The 25992-nt window shown below is 36.4% G+C and overlaps 1 protein-coding gene across 1 annotated transcript in view; it reads right to left on the reverse strand.

Annotated features, from left to right (window-relative positions):
- Nucleotides 1-596: 596 nt before the first annotated feature.
- WDR72 (WD repeat domain 72) overlaps nucleotides 597-25992 on the reverse strand; it is a 189239-nt gene continuing 163843 nt past the window's right edge. The window contains exons 19-20 of the mRNA XM_036282046.1: nucleotides 6157-6261; nucleotides 597-652 (exon numbers count right to left, since the gene is read on the reverse strand). Of these exons, the coding sequence (XP_036137939.1) occupies nucleotides 597-652; nucleotides 6157-6261 (161 nt within the window). The remainder of the gene's footprint in view (nucleotides 653-6156; nucleotides 6262-25992) is intronic.

Here is a 25992-nt window from a genome sequence, read left to right on the forward strand (position 1 = left end):
AACTGCACAAGATTGGTCCCTATTATACTCTGTATCACTTATTTGGGCTAATTGATGACTAAATAGAACTGGCTGTTTGTTGACAACATTTCATCCTTAGGGATTAGATTTACTGCAGGGTGATTGATCTGAATTAAAGCATCTACTAAAACAAAATGTTCTAACCTAACAGATCAAACAAATATGGTAAAGTTTTAGATTAAATATATTGAAGCAATATTCGATTTAAGAGCATTGTGTGTTATATTGTTTAAAAGCAATGTGGTTTTTAATGTTGCTTATTATATAATTCAGGAATAGAAAAGATGAGGGGGGATCTAAAATGGTGTTAAGTTTATGTCTGTGGGCTGGCATTTCTTGTTGAAAATGTTAAAATAAAAGGAAGAAATAGGAGTATAGGATGAATTAAACAACAATTTTCTAAATATAGATATTTTCTATCAGTAATTACACTTTCAATATATTCTGGCTAAAGTATTAGCAAATCTACTCAACCTAATGTTTTGATCAAGAACAACATACATACAACGATAAACAAATGGCATGTTTTGGGTTTCTTATTTGTCCACATCCAGTTCTTATGGATGAGATTTCATTTAGCACAGCTTACAGAAGCACATCTTTGCTATCCATGAACGATGCCTTGGCTCACCTAGAAAGAAAACGAATGATCTTGCATTATATGATGAAATAAGGAAAGAAAAAAGAAGGGCAGAAGGAAGAGAGAGGAAAGGAGGAAGAGAGAGAAGAATAAAAGGAAAGAAAGAATGAGAAAAGAACTGAAGATAGGAACAAAGGAAGGAAGGAAGGAAGAAAAGGAAGAAATTACTCATAATTTCTGCATTTTTTTTCTATCCTGAAATAAAATATGCTACTATCATAAAATACTATTGTCTTATAAACCAGGCCCCAGGTAAATCTATTTTAATTGCACACATTATTAATATAGGCTGTTTGTTTTTCATTGCCAAAAATAGCTGAAAGTTTCCAACAAGATGAATTAGGTTTAACATTAGTAAATTTTCATAAATTTCAAGGAGTTGAATTATTTTTAGAAAAACCCACACTACAGTTTTAGGGTCAAATGTTTAAATGTGAGTTGAAATATAATTTGAATTATAGAATAGAAAAAAAGCCCACTATTTGGATGATTCTTATTGTAGTCTAAAAAATATCACTTGCTTTGAATTAATTTGATTATCAAATTAACACATTGTGCCTTAATTAACTACTTCTGAACACATTTATATTAATGATGTAACCATACATAGTAACTCTCACTCCTACTGGCAAAAACTAAAATACCTGATTATTTGGCTTAGTTAAACCAGTATTCAATATTGCATAATATGTACTATATCTAATAATATATTAGCCTAGAATTTTACATAATTTTAAAGTTATTAGGTGATGCTTAAATTTGTCCCTTTTGGTGAATTTAAAAAAATATGTTGATATTATTAAACACAACTAGAAGGAGTTAAGAGGTTTTTTGTTTGTTTGTTTGTTTTACTATTGAAATTGTTCTTACTCCTTCTAGAACGTTTTTTCCCCCAGTAACCATAAGGAGTGTGTTCTCAGAGGCTATGATTGATGGGCTGCTCACACATTCCACATTTTTCTCCTTCATGCATCATCATCAGCCATCTCCAGCACTCCAGTCCTGAATCTGTCCTACTTTCTGTTACCTGATTTCTGCTGGTGATTCATGAGCCAGAATAGTAAAAGAAAAAAAAAAAAAATTCACCTTAGCTTTTCACAATGTAGTATCCCCTGGAAACTGTGAGAAATCCAGTTTTGTTCACCAGATTCATGCAAATGCAATATTGATTGACAATGATGTATATAGATCTACACACATAACGTGCTATATAAAAACCACTAAAATGTTCTATTAACGGCAGAATGCATACTGATTATAAATTACTTCAGAATGACATGAAAATGCTTATCTGAATGCTTTTTTTTGGTCCTTTCAAGCTCTCTCGTCCCTACTCTATTCAGCTAAAGCTACATGTATGTGTACTGTCCCTAGTGCATTAGGAAGAAACATTCTTAATTTTCCAAGCCAAAATAAGGTGGCAAAAGTTCAAGGTCTCATTAACAGCTGGACAAAAATTGGGAATGTCCCATTAAATTTTTTATCATCATGAGTGCAAAGATAATGGGCAAGAAGGACTTTTTATTATATCCTAGAGAACGGGACTTGAGCTTTAATCACCGCATGAAACAGTTAACAGGAAGTTAACCAGCACAGGACTACACTGAACTATTTTCGTGATAGCATCTTTCAGACTCAGAAGCGACCAGGCCTTGAAGAGCCAAAGAAAGAAAGCCTAATGGGCCTAAAGTCTCAAAAACGCTGCAAGTTCATGATGTTGTCTCAGGGATTCTATTACCAGCCATGCCAGCTATCCCCACGGGTTTCAGGAGTGTATCAACGCCAGTGAAGAAGAAAGTAGACCTCACAGAGTCTAAGCCAGAAACTTCAATCTGGGATTCACCTGTGAGGCAAAACTCTTTGCTAATGAATTATTCCAGAGGAAAGACACAGCCAAGGGAGACCTTAACCTATCAGACGAGACCTCCAGGTTCACGAGCAGGGTCAGAGTAACAAGAATGCTTTGGTCTAAAGTTGCTTTGCCAACCTTAATGGACTTCAGGCGCTCACCTGGGTATACAGCTTGAACCAATAAAGAGGTCACAGTGGCACGATGAATAAGGTAGAGCGCTCTGGAGACCAGGTGAGTGACCACGGCCCCAGGCCTCTAAATTGTGACCTATATGCACACTCCGGCCCATTTACAAATGGGTCATCCCGGTCTAGCTGGGCCGGAGAACGGTTTGCCAGTGGAAAAATAACACTCTACAGGGGAAGTTCAAAGCCCACTGTATTCAAATATAATCGATCTACCAAGTCAATCTTACTGTTTGATACACATTTCAAAATGTTCTATCAATGTTTTAAAAACTTCAACTTCACCTTTTAGAAAAGTTACTTTCGTTTTCTATGTTTCAATGCCCCTTTGGACTGTGCCTATGCAAATGAGTTGGGATCAGCAATATGAAGCTAGAAAAGCTGAAGTAAAATGACATTTAGAGGATTGACAAAGAAAAGCCTTTATTTGGAAAGAACAATATATGAGATGATATTCTTCAATTGTGCTTAAATGGGAAGATGATTTTTTGTTTTCAGTATCTATATGCTGTTCAAACAATGGGTCTGTTTATTAAAAATGATGTAATAAATATATTAGTCATTTACAGTTGCAAAGATACAACTATATAAGGTCAATATGCATTAAAACTTGAAGCCTGACCACATTCAACTTTGTAACTGGGGAATTTTCATGTACATGGAAATAATAAAAGGAATTTTAAATGTGTGATGATATTCTAGGTGAAAATAGTAAGAATGAAGCATTTATGATAGAAATTCACTTCCTTCTATACAAGGAGTAACAAATATATTAATGCAGTTATGATTTTAGCTACTGTAGTACGTGTATTGGTCTAAAGATATCTTCCCAAAGCTTATCACTTAAAACCCCCAATATTTTTTTTCTTTTAACAAAGGCGGTTTAATATAGTTTCCAAAGAAACACCCCTCTTACATGGTAAAAAGAGGTAACTAAACCACCGAAGTAATATTTCCAGTTATGGAACCCCTATATTCGAATGACTTCATATTTTGAAGTTAATTTTTGGACATTGAGAAGTATACAGTCATATTTTCACAGTCCCACAAAGTCCCTTTATACCACCAATTTCACATATCTTCCTTCATGTTCAGTTTTAAGAATTTTGCCTCTCAGATGCTCATACTTCAGAAAAAAAAAAAATGCACTCTCTCATCAAAATCTTTCTTACTAAACAAGCACCTCTGTCAGAAGTGTCTTAATTTCTTATCACAGAATTTTATCCACACAAGGAGCAATAAATAATTCATGTCATTGCCTCTTTGTTGTGTGTCCCTGAACTGCACCGAGCTAGAAGGCTGACAGCTGTGTCAGGACAAGCACCAAAGATCTGACATGACAAGTGACTAACAAGTTTCTTTCAGTTCATAGTGAAAGAAGACAATGGCCCAAAGTGCGGAGAGAAATCCTGAAACAAAATAAAACTGCTTCTTTCTTTTTACCTAAGTGTTTGCAATGAGCTTATTTCCAACCCCCAAGCCCTGGTCATTTTACAGGACTGCCCAGCCCCCTTTATTCCTCACACTTGCCTGGCCATTTACGCCTGGCCACGGATCAATATGAGAAATTCTTGGAGAAATACGATGTCTCCATGACAACCAAGCCACAAATTCTCAGTGGAAGGCAGTGAGACCAGTAGTGAACTCTCCAGAGGTTTCCAGGCCTATAAGGCAAGATGTCTTAAAATGCAGGAATGGACAGAGGAAAAAGCCAGAGTAATTCATTCTTTATTACCAGTTTAATGATGTCCGATGTACAGAACAGTACTCACTTTGTAAGTTAAGATTCTTTATCAGCACCTCTATTTTCTAATTAATCTTCCTGTTTTGATACATCCTTTTGTCTCTATCAATCCAAGTTGACTATATTAAATTTGAATCTCACACAATTTCATATTGAGGGATGGTGGACATTTGTTCAGCCCTTGAAATGGTATAAAGTGGACCTATTGGTGCCAAAGCAGTGAACGCTTAGGTAAAGACGTGACTCATGGATTTAACTGCCCGACTAAATGGTTGATAGAAAACCAGTTATTAAGACAGTTTAAAAACCTGGTGAAAATTAGGCGATTTGAGTCAATACAAAAAGTGATTTTGAATTCTTTTTAGAAATTAATTTCTAATTTTAGAACTTTAATGCGTCCACTGTCCTCTCCTTTTTAGAGTGGGATTGAGCTCCACTTGTCTTTCAGATATTATGGCAGGGGACAGATTCAACGTGTCGATTAAAAATTTCTGTCATTGCTAAAGATGCCATTTCTCAGTCTTGCGGGAAAGCAGAAGTGAGGCTGAGAACAGACACACAGCCGCAGCCCATCTTCTGAGAGATCTTCGTGGAGTGGAGGGACTGAAATACAATGCCATCGCCACTGGGCCTGTTGGGGTTCCGAGATGACTTAGGGGACCTGACATAGATTGCAGGCTGCACCTTTCACTGAAAATTAAATCTCAGTAGCTCTCCTCCGGGAAGGATCAGGGGACTGTTTGCAGCTGCCCCCTGTCAGCGAAGGCTACAAGATTTGGAAATCTCTTAACTAAGCTGACAGGCCACAGAGAGGATGAATCAAAAATCTGATACGTGGATCAGCACACAAAGATGCATGAGGGTAGAGGGTACACAGCAGCCAGAGAAAATAGGAAAGAAAAATGTTTGGTGGGGGGAAGATAGTTAACTCTTTCATTCATAATAATAAGGTACCTTTTAGCACTTCGTGGCTTTGTAGTGATCCAGGAATGCCATTCAACATTCACAAGATATATATTTTTTTTCTTTTAGCTACTTAGTTGTTAAAACTAGGCATGCTTCAAAAGACAACAAAAACAGAAACAGAAATCAGTGCTTAAGTGTTCCTGGCCACATTTTCCCAGTACATTTCTGTCTATTCTTTCTACAAAGAAAATACAAACATAAGTAACTTGGACGCTGGGTCAATTTTAGTTTGTGAAGAAGGGTTATTATTTTCTTTTTTCCTAAACCGTTGACAACATCCATTAGTTCGTTACTGTTACGTGAAAATCCTCTCATCACAGGTAGTGTCCTATTTGTATTTAGAAAGGTAAATAGATTGCAATGATGACAATTTGCACCTCTTTTGTCTCTAATGTGTCCATTTCCACTGGATCCAATTATTTGAAATATTGAAAATATTGCCATTTCTTCCATTTCCAATCTCTGCCTCTATTAACCAGTTTAGCCTAAAACTGGTGATAATGAACTAATAGTGTCAGCTTCCCCTTTCAGTCATAAAGCCTTTGTACTTCCTCCAACTGAATTCTTGATGAAAGAGGAAAAGATAACAGCTCCACACTGTGACCCCTGGAGGTGACCATTAATTTGACAGGGCAGCTGCTAAGAGAAAACAGCATTACAATGTCCTTTCTCCCCACCCCCTTCCAAGGACCCCAAAGCTGTGTCAAATTTATCATTTTATACTTGACTATTTTTAAATGGCTTTCACCTGGACTCTCAGACTCTTTCACGACACATCTGTCAGGCATGTCCTCAGTGTCTTGGAAGTTTGCCGAGTTCGAGTTGCTGCCATGCTTGACCAGACTGGCTGAAGCTATTAAAAAGAGAGAGAGACGGGGAGAACAGAAAGCGTGATGAAAAAGTAGTAATAAACACCATTAAAACATTTCCTTTCAGTTCCACAGCAATTTCCAGGGACACACGATGTAAACACAAACAATAAATTGAAATAAAATGTATCCTCTAAGTATGTATTGGCAGACATGTAATTAGTTGAAAAATCTATAGATGAGACTTTATCTTAGAAGAAAAATAAGTTCATGGCATCAGCTTAAAAGCTACAAAGTAACAAAGTGATCCCTCCAAAGTAGAAATCGTATTTTTAATGCATAAATCTAAAACAATATAGTCAATTAACGGCAATAGGACAGAGAGAAGGACATCAGGCTAGTCAATTAGAAAGACCAGCGCTGGTTCCTTTTGTCTCACAAATCGCAGCTGATGAACACTTTTCATGCATTTCGTATCTCCTTCATCAAATGAAAAACTAGGGTATCAACCACCTAAAAAAATGCCCTATAAAAGTAAATTTTAAAATATAGAATGAATACACGGCAGACGATAATAACGAGGGCTGGTGTTTTTCGGTGGTAGGTCTCCAGAACACTTGTCATGGGAGGTTATTTTCTGAGTAAGAATTATGAACAGAAACAGAAGCTATCTCAGGAATCTAAAATTTCCTACCAGCACATTACAGCCACTAGTTCCATTAGAGACAACGTAGACTCAAGTGTCCACATTTGTCCACAAGTTGTAATACTTGGTCTAAATGATCTCCATAAGTAACATATTTCCATAATACATTTGTTCAGGGAATCATTTCTCAGGAAAAGTGGACATTGTCTTTATGAGAAAAACCCTGTGACTAATGAAACAAAGCAAGCCTGCGATAATATAAAGGGTCATACTTACTTGTCCAAAGCCAAACAATAGAAATATTCTTGACTACACTGGAATTTTCTCTCTCATAGGCTGCTGTAGTAAACACTACCACTGTCTCTTCAGGTTTTGATAACACACATGATATTATTTCTAAGGCATACATGCAATAAAGAAAATATATATGTATAAGTCATGCACAAAATAATATGTTTTTTGGCACAGGGGGACGGACCAGAACACTGTTCTGAAGCCTCCATTAGGAGATGAAAGAGAAAATGCAGAGGCTGAGGCCTGTGTTACTTCACACATTCCATGAGTGACACAGGGGAATGCCCAGGTCCCAGGCAGCCCCGGCAGGGCTCACCCTGCCCACACGCCTCGCCCTGTTTATGTGGAGTGTGCACATCGCTGGCGATCACAGCGAGAAGCTCACATGTGCACACGTTCGAAGGGACGAGTGACCTACTTCTGGTCGACATATGCTCTTCAGACAGTGTCAGCAGCCCTCTAGGAATGGAAAGTACTCTGCTCTGTGCAAGTGTGGGCACAGTTTGGACTCACTGCCTCTCTAAAACCTTCGTTTGGGAACAAAATGTGATAAAAAAAAATATATGAAATTCTGATTTTTAAATAAAAATACGTAACTTTTCATTTGAATTTTCTGAAAAAAAAAAAAAAAATGAAAGTAGGCACCATGTCTGTTTTATTCACCTCTGTATGCTCTGGGCCATAGAAGGTATTCCTGAAGGCCTTGTGGCATGAATGAAATGAGGAAATGAATGAAGCAGAGGTGCCATGCTAGATGTCCTCCTGATCCAAGAGGATAGATACTTTGAACTGTCACCAACTGAACCATTCAGTTTATTGTTTAGGCCCACTTGTGACCAAGGAGGCTTATTTGCAAAATGGTAGTATGGGTTAGGCTGTGACTTGAAAGGATAAACACAACACAGGTGGCCTAGGTAGTTATTGGTGTAGCTGCCTTTAAATTAATTTGCCTTAGTTTAGCTCATACTCGCAGATTATTTTTGAATCCCAGGGTTTTTATGAAATGTTTCAGTGGGATAATTAAATGCAACAAAATGGCAGAATATCATGACATTGGTCAAGACTTCTTGGACTGTTTTAATCATTTTTATCTCTATTATCTTGTTAATTTCCTGAAATTTATATTGATATTTATAATAGGGAATTAATCCTATAGTGAAATCTATTACTAACAGCCAATGATGTAGAACCTGTGTTTATATGGGCTAATGCTCACAATTAACATCTCATGCATTATTCTTTCATAATTTAAAATGTTCACCCATTCATTCATTCATTCATTCATTCATTCATTCATTCCTCCAACAAAACATTGTTCTAGACACAGAGGCCTCAAAGAGGAAGAGAACATGGTATTAGAACAACAAAGTAAATACATGCAACTACTTTTAGTGGCAATAAATTGGTCCAGAATGAACTGACATCCCAAACCTTTTAAGAAAGCTAGAAAGTTAGAAGTAGTTTTAGCTACATGATCATTAAACTCACAGGAGTGGGAGCCATGCAGCTATTTTTTGTCTTCACCACTGATGTTGAAGGCTGTGGTTTGTGTGGGGGTAGGAGAGTGGAGAGGGCTATTCTTTAGATATTTTCCTTAATTACACTTTAGCTTTCAAATTTGAGATGGTATAAGATTTGCCATTTTTACTGGGTAGTTTATAGAGTATCCAGTTAAATTTATTGCAAAAGAAACACCTACATTTTGTCAACTGGGAAGAACAGGCATTGGAAAGGTTAATTATTGCTATTCTACTTTTTTTTTTGAGAGGCTAATCTTTGCAATTGTTCTTTTGGGTGTTTCCTGTGATGTTTCATCATTAAACTTTGACATGATGTGTGACCAAGGCTTCTCTAATGAATCATTTCTAAAACGATGACATCAACGAATATTGATTTAGTGCTTATTATGGATAGAGCTCCTTGCTGGACAATGTGAGGGGTAAAAAAAATGAAGGCACTTTTTATGTGCCCTCATACAACTTGTGATCTAGTTAAGGTATAATTAAAAGTAACTAGTAGAAGCATTAAAGGGAATATTTCAAGAGTGACATTATTTTTAGGAATACAGGGTAATTTCCCTGCAAGAAGGTATTTTGGAAGTGAAATTTGAATTAGATCTTCATGAGAGGAAAAATGGCTAGCCGAATGGGAGCTCATTCAGGTAAAAGAAAAAGTTATGAACCTGGCTGGGTATGACCAAAGAAATATGTTAGCCTAGTGCCACAAATATATTTGTTAATAGAATGTTGCTGCCTACTTTTGTGTGTATTTTTAATGAATTTTCTTTGACTTTTCTGAATTGGTATTGTGGCTAATTCTTCTCACCTGTAGAGGTTAGTTATAGACAGGTTTTTCCTAGCCCTAGATAGTCAATAATTTGATCTTTACTGAGGGTGGGCCCATTTATCACAGTAAGTTGTCCTTTCACTATACATATTGACTTTTATTTATCAATACCAAAGTCCATTTGTAGCTCATCACTAAAGTTCTTAGATATTTTCAGTAGTTTTTGAAGATGCATTTTAGAACTTGGCAGAGAGATACTTTTGACATCAATATAGTGCAAATGGTTGCTAGGCTCATCCTTAACCTAAAATCAACTGTTTATTTCCTCTATAATGGATTCTGAAATAGTTTGCTTTGGGGTGGGGGGTGGCAAGGGACAAAAAAGATAAACTCGTCTTGACAGTTCTACTAGATGTAAGGTTCTTCCATTTACTCATCACGCACCTCAAAATATTGACAACTGAAAGGTCAGTGTTCTAAATATCTTTGTGATATCTTTGGTAGCTGGATGGAGGGAGAAGTCCAAGTACTTTGTATGGATGCATTTTGACTACGGCGTGTGTTTAATGAGTGCAATTCTTCTAGATCCTAAACAAATTAATGGCTCAGCTGTAGACAATATGAAATCAGTAATGTTTAAATCACATTTAAGAAGATTGCATGACAAAGATTCTGTAGAATAATTTACTATAAAAAAATGTGACGACAGGGTCATCAGTGGTTATGCTTCTTCATCTCTTTCTAGTCTTTATTTTGGTTTTGGTTAACCTCTAAAAATTCCCTCTTTCCTTTTCAACTCATTTGCAAATAGATGGTGTATTAACACTTCAAGGTAGCTAGGCCTAGAGAGCAAATGAGAAATATATCCTCATCCCCAAAAAAGGATGACCACTGACAAAAAGCTCCATCTCCTTCCACAAATAGCAACTTGTCTTTTCAAGCTAGGCCGGTATGTAACATATGTAGAGCCCCTGTTAAAAATCCATATAATTTACAGTGTGAATAAAATCTGCAGTCCAAATAATGTTTTCAATATAATGACTTATATATGATTTAAAAACAGATCTCATTCATCATATGTATGGACTTTTTGGAAGTATTTAGATATTGATAGGAAAATCATTAATAAAAACATATAACAGTTTGAAATATTGGTCAACTGTACCAAATAAATCACTGTAGTAGCAGATAAAATTCAGAAAAAAATCTTAATCACACCTTAAAAATAGTGTAGAGTTTGCAAAGGCCAGGAAAGACTAAAAGACTGCTCAGATTTGTGGAATGAGCAAGGGAAAAAAAAGTCCTGAGTTCAAATCTCCTAACTCAATATGGTGGCCAAGAGGATCGTTTCCTTGGGTGATAATTGAGGTTTCTTTTCAATCTTAAGGAGTAAGCATGAAATGAACTAAAAGAGTATTTCCAGAGGCTTACAAGAAAAAAAAAAAAACTACATTAAATTCAAGTAGAAGTAAAAACTAATGCAATACTCACAGATCACAAAAGACTGCAATATAATTTAAGTTAGAAGGAGGTATAATCAGTAAAAATACTTTAAGTGACAACACAGATTTATAAACAAAGAGGATGTCATTTGAACAGACCCCTAATCCAGTTTTCAAAGTGGTGCTCTCTGGACAGATGTCTTATCAGGAAAACATACGTAGCTGAAGAGTTGAGTACATATTACCCCTACTTAAAAATATCTATACTGAGATAATCAAGTGATAGGACCTCTTGATTCTACTTGAATAGCAGTAGCTACAACCTGCATCAGACTTCAGGCTTACTTTCAGTCTTCAGTATAGACTGGAAACTGGGGGTGGGGGGGTGGGGGGGGAGTCAAAAAAGTTGTCCAGAATTAAATAAAATATCTAATACTTCTTTATAACTAAGTAAAAATTATTTTATGAACAAGTTCAGCAAGATGAGTTAACATTAGTCTTGCATATTTTTGCTACCTTCCTGCATTTTTTGATTGGTAAAGAAATAAACTTTCCAAAATACTGTGAAGAGTAACTACTATTTTGCTATCCTGCTAGATGTATAGAGTTGAAGTTATCGTATTTAAGTATTTTGGGATATCTATATTTTACAGGGTCAAATTACTATCTAGTCTAAGGAAAAAATACCTGTCTATAGCTAACTTCTGTAGGTGAGATGAATGGCTAGATCACCCAACTAATTTAGGGGAAAATAAATGTGAATTAGAAAGAGGTATTACTTATTTACTAAATCTTTTCAAACACTGCTTATTTCTCTCAGATACAGAAATTCCTCTGTTATCCAGGGTATTTGAGCAATGGCCTGCTTTGGTAAGGCCGATAAATAAGCAAGTACATTTCTAGCCTAAAGTGAGGCATCGGGCAGGTGCTCAGAGTACTTACAAAATGACCGAGTACAATTGCTAACAAAGATTCCCAAGAAGTTAAAAAGCAATGATTAATTTCACTTATAGTTTAGGGGGGAAATCTTAAGTTTAGGCCTAGAGTTTATAGCTCAAACCTACCCGAACACCCCCCCCCAATCTATTATTAGTGTCAACAGTCTACATAATGGGGGAGACCCTATCTCCCTTATTTCTGAATGGAAAATAAAATTCCTCATTGTGTAGCACTCACATAGATGTATTAATTTAAACAAAAATGAGTATCTGTATTTTTCTTGTAGAGATGAACTGTGTTCTCGGGGTGAGGGGGTGGGGTGTACTGAAAAAAAGCTTAATTAATATGATCCAGAAGATCTATCTTTTAATTCTACCTCTACTCATAATAGTGTGACCTTGAGCATGTCATTTCACTTTCCTGGAATTTTATTAATACAATGAGACAGTTGGACTGGACAATCTCCTTGACATCTTCTGGCTCTGGGACTCAAATCAGTATTCAACACCAGCCAACCATGTGGTATATCACTGAACAGGGTACCAAGAACATAAGTGGCTATGACATTAGCCTTGAAAATAAAGAGGACTTCTGAGACCCTTTCTAAATTAAGTGAGATTGTTATTTTCCTATAAGTGGTGATCACTGAAGGATAGAAAAAATCAGGGCAGCTTCAGAGAGATTCTTGGGTAGCTGCAATGCCAGAGTGAGGCAGCCCTATGAAAAGATGAGCGAGAAAGGACCGAGGTTACAGTACGATGACTCTTGAGAACAAAAAATCTTTGGCATAGAAAAGCATCCATTAGATGTTTACCAATGGTGCAAAAACAAAAACAAAAAAACTTTAAAACCAAACCTTACTTTTCTTAGAATCATATTTACGCTATTAATTCCTTTGAACAACCCTTCTCTTTATGAATCAATTTGACAAATAGAAACTTCAGTACAAGATAAATCATCCTAAACTAAGTTAACTGGGTCTATGTAATAATTACAAGAAACGCAATTGCAGTGGACAAGGCTGGAAGGTAGGATGTCTGAGTTAGCTTAGGCTGTGTGTGCACTGGCTCCACCTTGGCTTCAGGGCTCTAGGTGTGAAGAAGTTCTCAATTCCCGTTTGTTCAGCGAATGGACAGGTTTATGGGGAGGTGTGGTGTTCTTGTGGAATTGTATTTTCCTCAAGTCAAATCTCTTAAAAGGAGAATTAGTGGAGTTCCAACTCTTTCTATTCCTTTTATTTGTAAGGATGGGGCCCACGAAGCCATTTGTCTTAGTCAAGCCTGGCATGAAAACCAACTCTAATCAAATGATTTAAACGTCAGACTGAAACAGACTGTTGAGACATATTAGATGTAGGATGGAGAGAGTATGACAAAGGAAATTCGTAAGTTGAGAAGCAGGAAGGGAGAATAACAGAGAATGTCCTCTTTCCTCTGCATTCCCTCACCCCAAAAAGGGTAGTTGTCAGAGTCACCAATGAGAGGTTGGCTTGAATTTCTGCATGTGCTCTTAGAGTATTATTTCCTTGGCAAGCAGTGCTCTAAGGAAAGCTGATCAGTGTATGAGCACACCACCCCCCTTTCTAAACATCAAATCAAAATAGTTTCTACTACTTTAGTCCCTGAGCATTTTCCACATTAGTCCTTGAATTTATTCGGAGTAAATTCAGAATGAAAATAACTCAGGAAAACATTACTCATATAATTTTTATACTTAGCTAGAATTTGGTAGAGAATTTCTGGATGCAAGAAATAAATGGGTCATATCAGCAAGCTCAATTCCCTGCTTTCTATTTTAAGCCACAGAGATAATTATTCAAGACAAAGGGAATCAGGAACATCGTATCTGAAAGGACCCCTTCATCACTAAAAGGAAGTATAGGTGATGAATGAGTTCTAAGAATGTACAGAAATTAACTCCCACACTCTTCACACAGTTTAGGTTTTTTGCAAAAGTCATTTGACTTTTCTCCTAAGGGCAAATCCTATGATAAATACAGAAATGCATTAATTTTACTGTTCAGAAGTTCATGAAATAGAAAGCAGAGGCAGATTCCAAAGAAGGAAACAAATAGATCTCCACATAGTGATAAATGGAAGAATAGTCATTAAAGGGAGAATACTAAGAAGAATGTACAGTAAACTCCCCAGTGTGCATTTGAAAATTTAGAAGAAAGTCAGGAAAATAAAAAAGATCCTTCAATCAAAAGAGCATCAGGCTAGCATGGAGACTAGAGATCAAGATGATTTATATGTAATCATAAGATAAGGATTTCCAGCGTAGGGCAATTTAAACCACAGCAAAGTCTACAGTTACTTATAAGAAAAAATATCCAAAGTGTTTTCCTCTTGAATTGTAGGGAGAAGAAACCATCATATAGCACTACCATTGGAATCTGTAAGAACAGCAACTTTTCCTTAGATGACACCATCAGCGTGGGGAGAATTGTTGGCAGGTGGCCTCAAATTCCCAGCTGATAGCTGTCTGTATCTCAGGGGAAAACCTTTGTCTCAGATGGTTAGTCAAGTGTCAGAGCTCTTTTATCTCTTAGATAGGAAATGGAAAATAAGAAAATCAAATTATCTAGACTCTGCCTTCGTTTTCTACTTCTTTGTCAACATTAAGAAGGATGCAAGGAAGAGTATGTCTGTTACCATATTTTGTATCATTAGGCTTGGTTACTCTGAATGTGATTTTCTTTTTTTTTTTAATAATATCAAAATGATACATTAGTGTTCTTGAGAAGTTGCTGAAATTGAATGGAAGACATGCTTAGATGCTAATAATGCGATTTACCACTGTATTATAATGTACTCAGCAGCAAGCACCACTGACTCTCCCTCCACACCCAACACATGCACTCGAGCCAGATACAGAAAGCACAGGTGGTCTGTTGGAACTTACTGTTTCTTGGGGTCATGCATACAAAATGCAGCTACTCATTTCAACATGCTAATTTTGCTTGGGAATAAATAATCAAAGGATGCCTTCTCAAATCCTTAAGCTGTGTCACTGCATAACAGTCAGCATTTGTATTAATATCTCTAGGAGATATAAAGTGGGGGGTGAAAATGGGATATATCTGTAATAGTGTCAACAATACATTAAAATAAAAAAGAGATGATTGCCCCAAATATAGAAATGACCTTGACCTTGATAAGTAGTAGAGTGTCTCATTTGGATAGTAGAGAAGCCAGTGGCATCTATAAATAAAGGATAAGAGAAACACACCTATAGAAAGCAAAGTGTTAAAGAGTGGGGGTGGGGAAGGGTGGTGGAAGTGAAAGAGAGTATGGGGGATAAATGGTGATAAAAAAAGAAAAGAAAGTAAAAATAAAGAGCAAGTATGATATGGATAAAAGGGAACAAGCAACTATGAGACTTTCAGAAAACTGGGTTCAGTACAAAAAGCTATCATAGAGGACTGAGATATAGGAAACAAAAGCTAACAGACAAACATATTTTTATTTATTTATTTTTTTAACCCTCTCCTGAGGATACATTTATTGATTTTAGAGAGAAGAGGATGGTGAGAGAGAGAAACATCAATGTGAGAGAAACATCCATCAGTTCCCTCCTGCATACAACCCAACAAGGGATGGAACCCACAACCTAGGTATGTGCCTGTACCAGGAATCAAACCCACAATCTTCTGGTGTATAGGACAGTATTCCAACCAACTGAGCCACTTGGCCAGGGCCAAACAGATATTTTTAAATAAGACACTATAAAATAATGTCCTAGATTTGTGTAAAATATGCCTCAATTAATCTTTACAAATCTTTTGAAAGAATACATGCTGAAATCTCTAGGATTTGTGAGGACATTGTTTCCCGGATTGAGAAATGTCAGACAGGTTAGATTAACTACAGAAGCAATTTCTAAGTTTGAATCAGTGGGAATACATGCTATATGCACATGTCCGTATAGAAAATCTTGGGAAACATTTTTAAAAAACATGATCCAAAGTATATGTAACAATATGTAGCTAGCATTTGCTATGACTCAAGGACATTAGCCAATGTAAAAATGTAGGCAAATGGTTAACAGAAGGCTGGCACTTTAGACAGGGGATGATCAACACAATAAACCAACTACAGGAAAACCAACAAGTGACCCCAGGAGGCCTCTGCACCTGGAACCTTGTGTGTGTCTCCAGTGATCATAGCCAATACAGGATACAATGGAATTTAAGGCCAACTACAAGTCTGGGAGAAAGTAGGTGTTGGGAGGAGAATTAATATAGTATCAGAGTATCTCTGGAAGGAATTAGGAAGACCAAGACTCTAGTATGAAAGTAAATCTAAAGAAGAATGACTGAGCCCTGGCTGGTTTGGCTCAGTGGGAGAGTGTCGGCCTGTGGACCAATGAGTTGTGGATTTGATTCTGGCCAAGGGCATGTACCCTGATTGTGGTTCGTCCCCAGCCCTGGTCAGGGTTGTGCAGTAGGCAACCAGTTGATGTGTACCTCTCATGTCATGTTTCTCTCTCTCTCCCTTTCTCTCCCTCTTCCTCCCACCCCTCACTGTGTCTGAAGATATATAGAAAAATATCCTCTGGTGAGGATTAAAAAAAAAAAAAGAAGAAGAAGAATGACTGATATATGTAAAATTGCCAAGAAGTTATATATATCGACGACTGCCATTTTCTAACCTTTAGTTCCTTCAACCCCTCAAGATTATTATTCTCACCCTATTTTCCATTATCAGAGTTACTCCTCTATTTTAATAGCCTGATAAGACATGTCTTTCTCTCCAGTAATTTTTTAAACTGAGACAAGTTATATTCCTAAAACCAAGGTTTAATCATATATAGCTTCTATTTAGAAAAAAACCTGTAATCACTTCTTTTGTCAGCAACGAGAGATTCTGGAACCAAGGACTTGAGGGCCTTTCATGATATAGTCTCAATTTATATATAAAGGTTTCTCATCGGATGGTTCCCCCTTCCATTCCTCCCCGTCTTAGACTCTGATACCATGAACTGTAGCTGGATGAGATTGCTCATTGTCTCCTAGATATGCTATTTATTTTCCACATTGGTGCTTTTGTGAAGATCACCAGCTTGATATATCCTCCCACCCCAGTCCAATTCTCTGCTTTCCAAAACACTTCTTATTCGGGCATCAACTCAAATGACACCTTTCCCTGAAGTCTTCATCAACCTACTAGTTAATGTTAATCTTTCTCCCTTCTGTGTTTCTAGCACATTAGTTGGCCTGTGTTATTCTTCTTATCCCATTCTTTGGTTCTTGTTTGGGACTGTTTCACTGAGCTACATGAAAAAGGAAGAAAGGTATTTTAGGCACATCTTGAAATGTTGAGTCTGATGTCATGAGAACAACTTCTCTACAGTGGAATCTCTAGTGCTGCGATCAGATGACGAGTTGGAAAAATCATAGGCCTGACCCAATGTGTCCATTTCTGTCATCCTTAGCTTGCTCAGACAATTGGAAATTCATAGACAGTATGCTTGTTCCACAAACTTGATGAGTCTCATGCTCATGGGACAGTTTCCTTATGGACAGGACAGCTATGGCTAGGGCAGTCTTTCTCTGTATTGAGTGAGATTATGTAGACATTGGGTGAACCATGTTGAGCAAGATTGCTAGCTAGGTCAAAGCATCATTAATACAACACTCTCTCCCTCCCTTCAAAGAATTTTGTAAAATAAGAGTCACACATTGTAAAATATTATACCTATGCTCTACAACAGAAGAAAAAATTCACTGATTTTCACTCTCTTTTCCTTCCCCTCATAAATCATAAAGTTAAATTTACCCTAGGGATTTTATTTCTCAGAACTCAATGTATAAGCATAAAACAAGTTTTGTTCTCACAGGACATCCCATTTTTGTTTCATTAGTTCAAGGAAAGGGTCACTCAATTTTTAAAACATTTGGTTTGATCTTTGCTATGATTCATGCCATCTAACATCCATAGACATACTATATACTGAAATGTATCTTATATATAAAATTTGTCTCCACGGACCCTGTAATAGTTGTACCTTCACATAAAGTACGCAAAAGCTACCTTATAGACACATGAGTCTAGAAAAGGGGACCTGAAAAATAAAATACACTTATGTGTTGAATAGTTAAATAGTTTTTGTTTTGCCTATGTTCTTATTCCAAGGTAGATTTTTTTCTTCTTTTTATGAAAGGCAAAATACTTCCGTGGAGATGGAGGTGAAAATACTTTTATAAATTTCCCCAAATATGAGGCCCACATTTATTCTCATTCTATTTTACATATTTTTATTCTATGCTTAACTATCACATTAATATTTCATTCTACAGAGAAGATGGTAATAATTTTTTTATTAATGTAATAAAGGAAAAAAGAAATAAAGATTTGTCATAATTTAACTAGATAAAATGAATTCTTGTGATCTTAATGTAAGAATAGACTATGTTCTCTAAAGAAATACTGAATTATGGAAACATGATTTTTACATAATAGAACCATTTACACTTAACATTTCGTCATATTAAATAATAATTCTTATGAATCTATTGGTTCATATGCTTTTTTTGTATCTAAATTTTTTCTATGGATCAGTTAAATGATTTTAAAAGGTTTGCTCATTCTATTGATATTGAGGGGGCTTTCTCCTTGTCCTTAAATAGTCAAGATTTGATTTCCCATGCTGGGTATCTATAGGGAACCATGATCATAGACTTTGCATAGAATCTCTATCTCATCATGAATTAAAGATCACATGGATTTATTCCCTCCCCCCCCCAAAAAAAAACTAAACCAACCAAACGAATAAACAAAACAGAGATTTGGATCAAACTTGTTTTGCCAAATGATGGTAATTATTTTGTTTTAAAACCCTAAAGGTCTTAGAAGGCTCAGACCAAGCACCACACAGGTGGTGTGCAGAAGCAAGGAGGAAGCAGTTCTTTCCAGGGCATTTCTCTCATAGTTTCCCCAGGAAAAAAGCCCAACGTAGAGCCATTTAGTACAGCCCGAGTAGGGAGGTAAACAAACAAGCTTTCCATTTCATTGACAAATCTAAAACATAGATCAAATTGGTCTCCTTCCAAGAATAAACAGCACCCCCCCCCCATTCCACAGATGGAATAGAATTTCAGAGATTCCGACCCACATAGGGCAGAAGACCCTGGCCTCCAGTCGGCCGGCTAGTTATCCATGGAAGTGGCTCAAGGCTGACACTCAGATTAACTGGTTCACACTAATTTACTTCACACAGATTCCATTTATCTCCTAGAAGATCCCCTGGCAGCAGCTTATAATGGCATATCCTAGGATGCCTGCCTGCATGCGTTTTTAAAGCAGCAGCGCTTGATGAATCTGAGTCCAGAAAACAGTTCACAGATTGAGGAGTAGGTGCAATCAGAAAACATCAAGAGGCACAGCTGGGACTTGGTAGCTTGCTTGACTGGTCTGAGCAGCTGAGCATTAACTGTGTCTGCTTTTCTGCTGACTGCTCACTGCCATTGAGACAATCAGAGAGCCACTCCCCCTGTCCTCCAAAGGAAAAGAGAAAAGAAAGTGCATCACCATCCAAGTTGCATGTGCCGCTATAGGGAAAGCTAATTTGACCATTTAACCTTTACTCTTTAAATACCATGATATTGCTGATGTAGGTAAAACTGTGGCTGATAGTTCTAAGGTTGAGATGCTGGATATCTGGACTAGGCAAATATTGCTAGAAAAAATAAGTAAAAGTGAACTCCAAATTATTTTACTTACTTTCATCAATGAGGTCCAAAGAGCTGGCTAAGGTGCCATGATCACGGGGCTCATTGTTTACCACCTTGATGCTGGCTCTCCCATGTCTACCATAGAGCTTGGGAAACACACACAAGGCCTTGTATTTGTGTCCAGTGAATGAATGGGTGGATGAGTGCATGAACAACCAAGTCGTTCTCTATTTGACATTTCAGAAGTGTGGCGAGCCAGTCACTGTTTTTAAATCGAGGCATAAAATATTGAAAATCCTAACAGTAACATGGTCAGTATCCAAAGGCAGAAGGAATTGAAATCTTTTAATGGCAGTGAAGCTAACAGAATTAAACAAGAACAATTCGAGGGCAAATCTACCAAAGCGTTAACAAAGCACATTTAGTACTTAGAAGGTTAAACACTGGGCTGCAGTAGCTGGTTGATGAAAAAAAGTAGGATTAAGGTTTTTGCATGAGCCTTGACATGATCGTGTTGTCTGCTTGCTGCCTTAAGCTTTGAAAAACAGCTGGGATCATCATCTTATAAACTCCAGCTCAAAGATGTTTAAGCAGCCCCCAATCCAATTAAACAGGGGCAAACAGGAGGGAGAATTTTACTGAGCAGCATCATCATATTTTTTTTTCTTAATGAAAACAGCATAATTGCAGGTTACACCATGCCTTAATCTCACATGAAATCTAATAGATTGCTGATTTATACAGAGCATGGCAGTCCCAGCTTTCTGTATTGGTGTGCTTAATTTTAGGTCATTATCCTTTATTATGTGACTTGTAATCCTTAAAGCCCATGATTGTGTCTGGATATTTGGCAAGGATTGTACTTGGCAATACACGGATTCTGCTTCTAAGAATGATGATTTAATTGAAAGATATAGTATGATTAGATGTTGAAAGAATTACATATATTGCCTTTCTTTTGTAATTGGCTAGTTTCTTGTAAGTGTTTCCTTCAACAAACAGGGTTTAAGCTCACTATTCACTTTTAGGACTGTGGAAAAAAAAGACAGCTTTCACAACTGAAAGACAAGTAGCTTATTATTATGGAAATTTATCCCGAATGAATAGACAATTCAAATAAAATCTCGGCTCATCCACAAACCCTGGTAGTTGTAGTCAGGTTACTTGTTATTTTTGTGTCTCAGTTTCCACATCTACAAAATACTAATGGTAATAATGATTAATAGTAATAATTCTACCAGGTGCATAGAATTGTTGTTATGAAATGAGTAAAAACAGAAAAAGTCCTTAGACCAGTGTCTAGAAAGTAGAGGCCGGAATAAATTCAATATTGTTACTTTCGTTTATATAACTTTGCCTAGAAATGAATGTAAATGCAAGATGTCCAGCCTTCAGATCATGGCACTTTATTTTTACTAGAAACATCATAATACTTAAAGTTTCTCTGACCTAATAATTTAAAAAATCAAGTAGCTATATAATTTTGAATTTCATTTAACAGTGTAGAAATCTGGAAGATAATGGTAGTGGTCCATTAAAAATACAGTTTAAGCCCTGGTCGATTTGGCTCAGCGGTTGGAGCGTCGGCCTGCGGACCAGAGAGTCCTGGGTTCAATTCCCGCTAAGGTCACGTACCAAAAAAAAAAAAAAAAGAAACTAGTTTAAGGAGGCATGTGAGTTTGTATCCATTTGTTAATATCTATAACCAAATGAAACCCTGCACGAGGTCATCAGTAATTCTCCCTTTTCCTGTCAAGCATGCTGAACATAGAAAGAAGTAATACCAGTTTCTGACAATGCCAGTGAACTAAGCACAACTCTTTGACCATGACTCATGAGTGATCCTTGATTGCCAGTCTTTTTACTGGTTTCCATTCACATATTCTATGCTAGTATTGAAATGGAAAGTCAAATCCAGCTCAGTCCCATCAAAGGCAAAATCATTAACTAAGGGCAGTCATTGGATGGAGTCCAAAACTAAAACACAGAAATAGAGGCTTATTTGTTACTGACGTTTCCTTTCTCTCTGATTACTAGGATAGACAGCACCATATTAAATAATAATAAAACTTCTTCCTTGAACATCAATTTAAACCATGAAAAAAAAAAAAAAAAAAAAAAAGCATGGTTATATCCATCTTAATTAAGCACAAAGTTGAAAAACCTATTTATTTCAGTTCAATATTATGTTTCATAAACATAAATCAGAAGTTAAGATTGTTTTATATCCAACTCTGGCTACAACTAAAAACTCATCTAGTTTGATCCAGATATGTTTGCTGCTGCTTCCCCCTCCCCTACATGTACAGTAGATCAAAAGTTGAGCAGATCACCACATGTTTGATGCCTTTGTAACAACAGCTGAAATAACTGTAAGAGACTTGGTGTTTGGCAAGATCTTAGCAAGTGCATTAGATATTAAGTAGTGCCTTGCTTTGGGTCTTTGACAACTCATACTCTACCAAATCTTATTAATATGAACTTACTGACAATAGCACTATTACACATTTGAACAAAGTTGCAAAATAGAGTAAGAAGTGGGTCAAGTTACTCACAAGGGAAAGAAAATCAGATTGTCATAAGATTTTGATGGCAACAGTTTATCCCAGAAAATGAAGGAGTAATGTGTCATAAATGCAGCAAAAGAAAAATTTGAGCTAAGATGTTTCTCTCCAGCAAAATTGACCTTTAATTATAAAGGCTGCAAGCTGATATGAGTACACAATAACTTAAGGGCATGAATCCAATAAACCTTTCCTAAGGGTCTTCTAGAGAATGAGCTTTAGACAACCAGCATTATTAAAGAGACATCTGCATAAGAACAAGAGATAAGCATTAAATGCAGGAGTGGGTAAAAGCTTACATAATACAAATAAATAATGTAATAAATAATAAATAATACAAGAATAAATTCTGTGTTTCATATACTCACATCTGTAAACCTTGTACCCGCCCTGTATACATTGACCTGCAGGACTAAAACTAAGTGATATCTACAGAAACATGACTACGTGCTCTGACAATGCAGGGCTAGAACTGTGAAAAAACTGGAGGGATTAGAAGGATATAGAGAGTGCATAGAAAGCAAGATAAGCTTGCTGATTACAAGCATTACCTGGGATTAAATAATATTATTTCAAATTAAATGCTGGGAGAGAGGGAGCTGATGTGTTACAAGCAGAGTTATTTAAATATTGCTCATAGTTAAGGACCAATCGGCAATGCCAAACAAGAAATTATATAAAGGTATTAACATAAAGGTAAGCATTGGAACAAAAAATAAACTTTTTCAAATAGTCCCCCATTTCTCCCCCCAAAAAAGACAGAAAGAAGGAAAGAGATTTTGAGAACAGTCAAGTGAAATTGACCATGTAACGAAAGAAGACATACATTTTTATATATGTGTTTGTATATATCATTATCAATAAATGTTAATACTGTAAACTTTATTAACCCATTAGAAAAAAAGATGATCAGATTAGCTAACAAAGTAAAATCTAACACTATGTTGTATAGAAGAGACACACTAAAAACAGAGATTAAGAATAATTAAAAATAAAAAGATGGATAGAATACAAATAAAAGAAAGCAGCAGTCATAATATTATTGAACATGGTGAATTGGAAACCATTCCATTAAGTAAGGACACAATGAAGGGCATTTTATGATGCTCAGGGCTACAATTCACAATGAAGTTATTTCAATTACTGATATGTCACATAATATAACACAGCTACTTCAATAAAAAAGAGACTGGGAAGTACAAAGAGAAACAAAAACTAATAGATAACTTTAACATACCTCTCTGAATCTGAGACAGTTGATGAAAACAAAATATTGACAAGTATATAGAAGACGTACACCACTAAATGAAGAAGGTAGATCTAATAATCAAACTCTGAATACCAATCATAGACAGCACACATTGTTTTTACTTGCACATAGAACATTCATGAAAATTGGCCATATCTTAAATTCCAAAGTAAACCCACCAACGTTCCAGGAAACAGAATTAACACAGACAATAGTTTCTGATCACAATGCAATAAATGTAGAAATTAATACAACTATCAAAAAACAAAATGATCTTTCCACCTAGAAATTTCAAAACACAATACAGAATAACTCTTGGCCCTAAATGGAAATTCAATACAAAATTGAATAACTTTTACAAAATTACAATAATGAAAGTCTAACATAACAGACTCAATGAAATTACTGTACAATTAATCCAGGTAGGAAAGAACATTTTATAACACTAAAAACTTAATTAATAAAAATGAAAATGAATTAAATGCCCAACTCAAAAAGGTAGATAAAGAACAACAAAGTAAACCAAAAGAAACCAAGAGGAGCCCAGGCTGGTTTTGCTTAGTGGTTAGAGCGTCCGCCTGTGGAGCAGAGAGACCCGGGTTTGGTTCCCACTAAGGGCATGCACCTCAGTTGCAGTTTGTCCCCAGCCCCAAGTGTGGGTGGCAACCAGTTGATGTGTCTCTCTCACATTAATGTTTCTCTCTCTCTCTTCCTCCCTCTCTCCTTCCTGTTCTATCTGAAGATAAATGCAAAAATGTCCTTGGGTAGGATTAAAAAAAAAAAAGAAGAAAGAAACCAAGAGGAAAGAGTTAGTACATATATTGAGTTGGAAAACAGTACAACAGAAGAACAGAGACAGAGATCCAAAAGTATTTTTTAAAAGTAGTCAATAAACCCAATAAACCACTAGCAAAATCTAATCAAGAAAAATTCATAAATACACAAAAAAAGAGGAGAATAGCTATCAACTGGGAGAAAGTTTTAAAAAGTCATGAGATGACCATGCTCAAATCTGTACAAATTAATCTGAAAATCTAGAGTTAGCCAAACAAAAACAATTAGACATGGTAACTGAAAAGGAAGTAGCGAAGCAATTTTTAAATTGTACTATACAGTTATATACCTTGAAAACCCAAAGAATCTATTAAAAAACATACCAAGCACAAAGAGAATTTAGCAAAGTAGCATGGCATATAAATCAATACTCTTTAAAAATACCAGTTGGAAGATATCATGAAAAATAAGGCTGCATTTACAATAATTTTTTAAAATATCCAAGATTTATACGAGGAAAGCTCTAAAGTATTCTTAAAAGACACAAAAGTAGACTTGAACACATGGCAAGATATACCACCTTATTCCTGAAAAGAAAAGCTTTGAGCGACTAATTATTTAACTCTCTGAATCTAGTCCTATGGCCTAATATCATTAGAAAACAAAGCAAAAAATCAAAATTGAGTTCAGAGATGTTAAGTAAAAGATTTCACTCTACAGGAAGAGCACGGCCTTGGGTCTGAACTCACGATTTCGTGCTCAATAGACACACCCAGCCTCCTAAGAATTATAATTACCACATAACAAAACAGATGAAAACTATTTTTGTTGTAAAGTTTTAAAACAGAGTGGGCATTTTCATCAAAACACCTAGAAATTATTTGTTAGCAATGACTTGCACAAATATTTCATGCTCTAATGCTGCAGAATAACTGAAACATCACTATTACATCATTAATTCCATAAACAGTGTGTGGTGACTGGGTGCCAGGTGCTATGTGAGGTTTCGGGTACACAGTGGTGACCCATCTCTGAATTTCACTGAAAATCTTTGTATTTCAGGGGTAACATCTGTGTATCAGGTTTCTGTGGTTCTAAGCACTGAAAATAGATTACTTACAAGAAGAATGCTCCCCAAAGGGTAAAGAGGCAGGCTGAAAAACTAGGCCCAGAGCAGACAGGACCAGGGCGCACCCAAAATTTCTTTGTAGAAAGAATTGCCTTAGTCCCTATTAGATGCCATGTCTGTGATGAAGGAACTTCTCCCATTTGTTCTGTCCTCGTGTTACTCAGCGTAAAGTTCAGAGCCTCAGAAATGAACTGATTGGTTGGGCTACAGCCACCTGCCACCCCTTGGCTATTCCGTGGTAATAACTGAGGGTTAATCTGGTGGTAGGTGCTTCAGGCATGCCTATGGCATCAGAAGTGGAAGGACAAATGAATTTATTGTCCCTGCAGAAATGCACAAAAGAAAACAAGAAGCTCTCATGGCAGCAATGAATGCTGGGCCGCAGAAAAGGGCAGATGCCATTGATTTCCTAAGGATGATATAATAAGCTGCATGACTTCTTTGTAATGGACCGCTTGGATTTGTTTGCTGTATGAGTCTATACTGAATGCGAAGTAATCTTACCCAGTGAATGGCAAGTGTAAACTTGGTCATAGGACATTCATCAACTCAGCTCACTCTCTATAGTAATTTAGAGTTATATGCTGATAATCTCCTACCTAAATCTTTCTTTCAATAAAATAGTATACATTGGCATTGTACCGTATTATTGACCTTACTTTTAAATGCACCTGCAGTATAGTATCTTTCATAAGTAAGACTTCTCAGAGAGAAGAGAAATGGCCAGTGCCACCTTGCTCCTGTGGATTTAGCAGAGCAAACCTGGTGTGAGAACTT

The sequence above is a fragment of the Molossus molossus genome, unplaced genomic scaffold (genome assembly GCF_014108415.1).
Source record: "Molossus molossus isolate mMolMol1 unplaced genomic scaffold, mMolMol1.p scaffold_m16_p_1, whole genome shotgun sequence".
Classification (NCBI taxonomy): Eukaryota; Metazoa; Chordata; class Mammalia; order Chiroptera; family Molossidae; genus Molossus; species Molossus molossus.